At 57.6% G+C, this 2,818-nt stretch overlaps 1 protein-coding gene across 1 annotated transcript in view; it reads right to left on the bottom strand.

Annotated features, from left to right (window-relative positions):
- The window catches only part of LOC103922939 (zinc finger protein 850-like), a 158,981-nt gene that overhangs the window by 6,004 nt on the left and 150,159 nt on the right, over positions 1 to 2,818 (bottom strand). The window contains 1 exon segment of the mRNA XM_009331166.1: positions 199 to 849. Within this exon segment, the coding sequence (XP_009329441.1) occupies positions 199 to 849 (651 nt within the window).

The following is a 2,818-nucleotide window of genomic DNA, read 5'->3' as shown; positions in this document are numbered from 1 at the left end:
TCCGAGATATTTAATAGTCCTGCTTGCGCGCAGACCGGCTCATTTTTAACGGCGTTTCATTGTCACCGAATGCTTTTCCGAGCTTGCGTAGGTGCAAACGCACCTACAAAACGTTCTTCAACGCACATTTAAACGCAGAGCGTGTGCTCTCAGATATTCTATATATCCACGCCCCACGCACGGCCTCCGATATTTAACAAGGCAGGATCTCACACTGAATGACCTTCCACACCTGGAGCACCGATTTCCCTCCTCTGTGAGTTTTCTGGTGCACAGAAAGGTGCGAGCTCTGCCCAAAGCTCTTCCCACACTCGCCGCACGCGTACGGCTTCTCCCCCGTGTGCACGCGCTGGTGTTGAATCAGCTTGGATCGCACGCTGAAGCACTTCCCACACTCCGAGCACTGGTAGGGCTTTTCCCCCGTGTGGGTTCGTTGGTGGACAATGAGATCCGAGCTCTGTATGAAGCTTTTCCCGCAGTCGGGGCACCGGTACGGTCTCTCTCCGGTGTGTTGCCGCTGGTGTTTTATGAGGTTCGACCTTTTGCTGAAGCGCTTCCCGCACTGGCAGCACTGGTGGGGTTTTTCTCCCGTGTGGGTCCTCTGGTGAGCGGTCAACGTCGAGCTCCGCGTGAAGCTTTTCCCGCACTCGGGGCACCCGTACATTTTCTCGCCCGTGTGCATCCTCTGGTGCGTCACGAGGCTGGAGCTCCGGTTGAAGCACCTCCCGCACTCGGGGCACTGGTAGGGCTTTTCCCCCGTGTGGGTTCGCTGGTGGACGATGAGGTCCGAGCTCCGCATGAAGCTTCTCCCGCACTCGAGGCACTTGAAAGGTTTCTCTCCCGCATCGTCTCTTGGGGGTGTAATTAAATCCCTGCTCCGGCCGCCCTCGTGTCCAGGCTCGGTGCGGGCGCGCTGCCTTTCTGCAGGGTCCTCCCGGGTTGGGGTTTCTCCGAGGTCGGCATCGCCTCCTCCGCAAACCGTCCCGCCGTCGGTTTTCCGTCTCACCCCTGTTGCGACACAGAGAGAAGCCGGACGGGTTATTTCTCAGGCCAGGCAGAAATAACATCAAGGGGAAGGGGTAGAAGCAGCTAATTAACCAGGCAGGAAAACTGGCGGGGGGTGCAGCAGCTCTGCTTCCGTGGTTCCCCAGGGACGGAAGAAGGGGAAAATCAACGGAGAGGAAATTTACTCCGATTTCCAGCCAGGATCAGTGGGGCTGCGTCTCCCTGTAGGATCCATCACGCTTTGACTAAAATCCTGGCGTGGGTTTGACGGGGTAGAACAGCGCGCGCCGGCGTAGGTGGTCATGAGCACAGGCACCCCATCCTCACCTGCGTGTCTGCTGCTCAGGGCTTCTTTTTCTTTTTTCCCCATTTCTCGAAGATCAGGGCCCCAGAGCTCTCCTCGCTCTTGCATCTGGGTGAGCAAGTCCGGCTTGGCCGTGGGAAACCCTGTTCCAGAGAGTGAAATCAGGAGATAACGGCACGAGGGACTTGAGAATCGTAGAGTATTCGCAAAGTTAAAGAAATCTGAACTTCCTGCGGGACACGGGGTGGGAAGGACGGTGGTACAGTCACCCAGACCACCAGGTGCCTGGGTGACGGTGCGTCCTCCACCCAAGCCCCACAGGGGGCAAACACCAAACGTTGGCCCAAACCCAATCGTTGGGATGGAGCTGGTCCAGGAAAAGGGGCAAGATCCCCGCGGGGAGGACACGTATTTCCACCCACTGGAAAATTACATAGAAGAGAAGAAAAAAGGGCTTTTCCTCAACGCTCCTCCTCGCTCTGTCTCCCAGGAGGAGCATCAAGGAGATGGTCTGTCTCACTCCTGAGTGCTGCAGAGCTCAAACCATCTGAAAATTGAGAGCATCTGCAACATAAAGACCGTGAGCCAAAGCTTCAGGAACTCTTGGCTCCAGCGCTGGAAGGGACAGGGCTCCTTACCCAGAGACGACACGGCCTCGTAGTTCTCCAGCATGACGTCCACATAGAGAGTCCTCTGCGCCGGGTCCAGCAGGGCCCATTGCTCCTTGGTGAAATACACGGCCACCTCCTCGAAGGTCACAGGCTCCTGCAGCAGCAGCAGCAAGAGACCTTCAGTGCCCGGGGCCGGAGCCACAGCCCCACCGTGCAAGAAGGAGAAGAATAAAAAAACCCCAGAGGTCCTGGGATGAAGAAGCAGAGATGCTCGAGCCCATCCCAAGCAACCGAGGAGAGCGTGGGGCATTAGGGAAGAAAAACACGGACCTCCCGGGAAGAGACTGAGATCCACGGACCTGAAAATAAACCTCCAAGCAGGACCCAAGGACAAAACGCCAAAGGGAAAGCCTCGACCGCCCCAGGCCCGCCCGGGTGGGAGGCGGGGAAGGTGGCTTTTCCCAGGGCTGCGCCGTGCCCGGGGCACAGCGCTAGGCGAGGTTTGGCACCCGCAAACGTTTCCTTTCCCAAAAAGGGCTGCTTTTCTCGTGCGGGACCGTTGTCGCCGAGGGAACGAGCAAACCCCCAACCAGACCCTGACGAATCGTCCACCTGAGCCAGTTCCACCGTGTCCATCTCTCGGGGTTTTTTTTTTTTTGGCGTTTCAGGACATTTGTCTATTCCGGAGTAAAACGCAGTAGCCCATCGGGCCTAGGAAACAAAAACGGAGAAAAAGAAAGGAAAAGGAAGGCTGCTCGTTTGGGAGCGATCGTGTGAAACTTAAGAGCTTCGTCGTGCTTTTTGGACGTCCGGGAGGAGCCCAGCCGCGTCCCTGCAGCCCTGCAACGACCGGGCGCTTGCGGGGAGTGGGGGAGAAGGGGACAAGATGGGGTGGGGG

This window comes from Pygoscelis adeliae, unplaced genomic scaffold, assembly GCF_000699105.1.
Source record: "Pygoscelis adeliae isolate BGI_AS28 unplaced genomic scaffold, ASM69910v1 Scaffold459, whole genome shotgun sequence".
NCBI classification, from domain to species: Eukaryota; Metazoa; Chordata; class Aves; order Sphenisciformes; family Spheniscidae; genus Pygoscelis; species Pygoscelis adeliae.
This window is presented reverse-complemented; position numbering and strand designations above follow the sequence as displayed.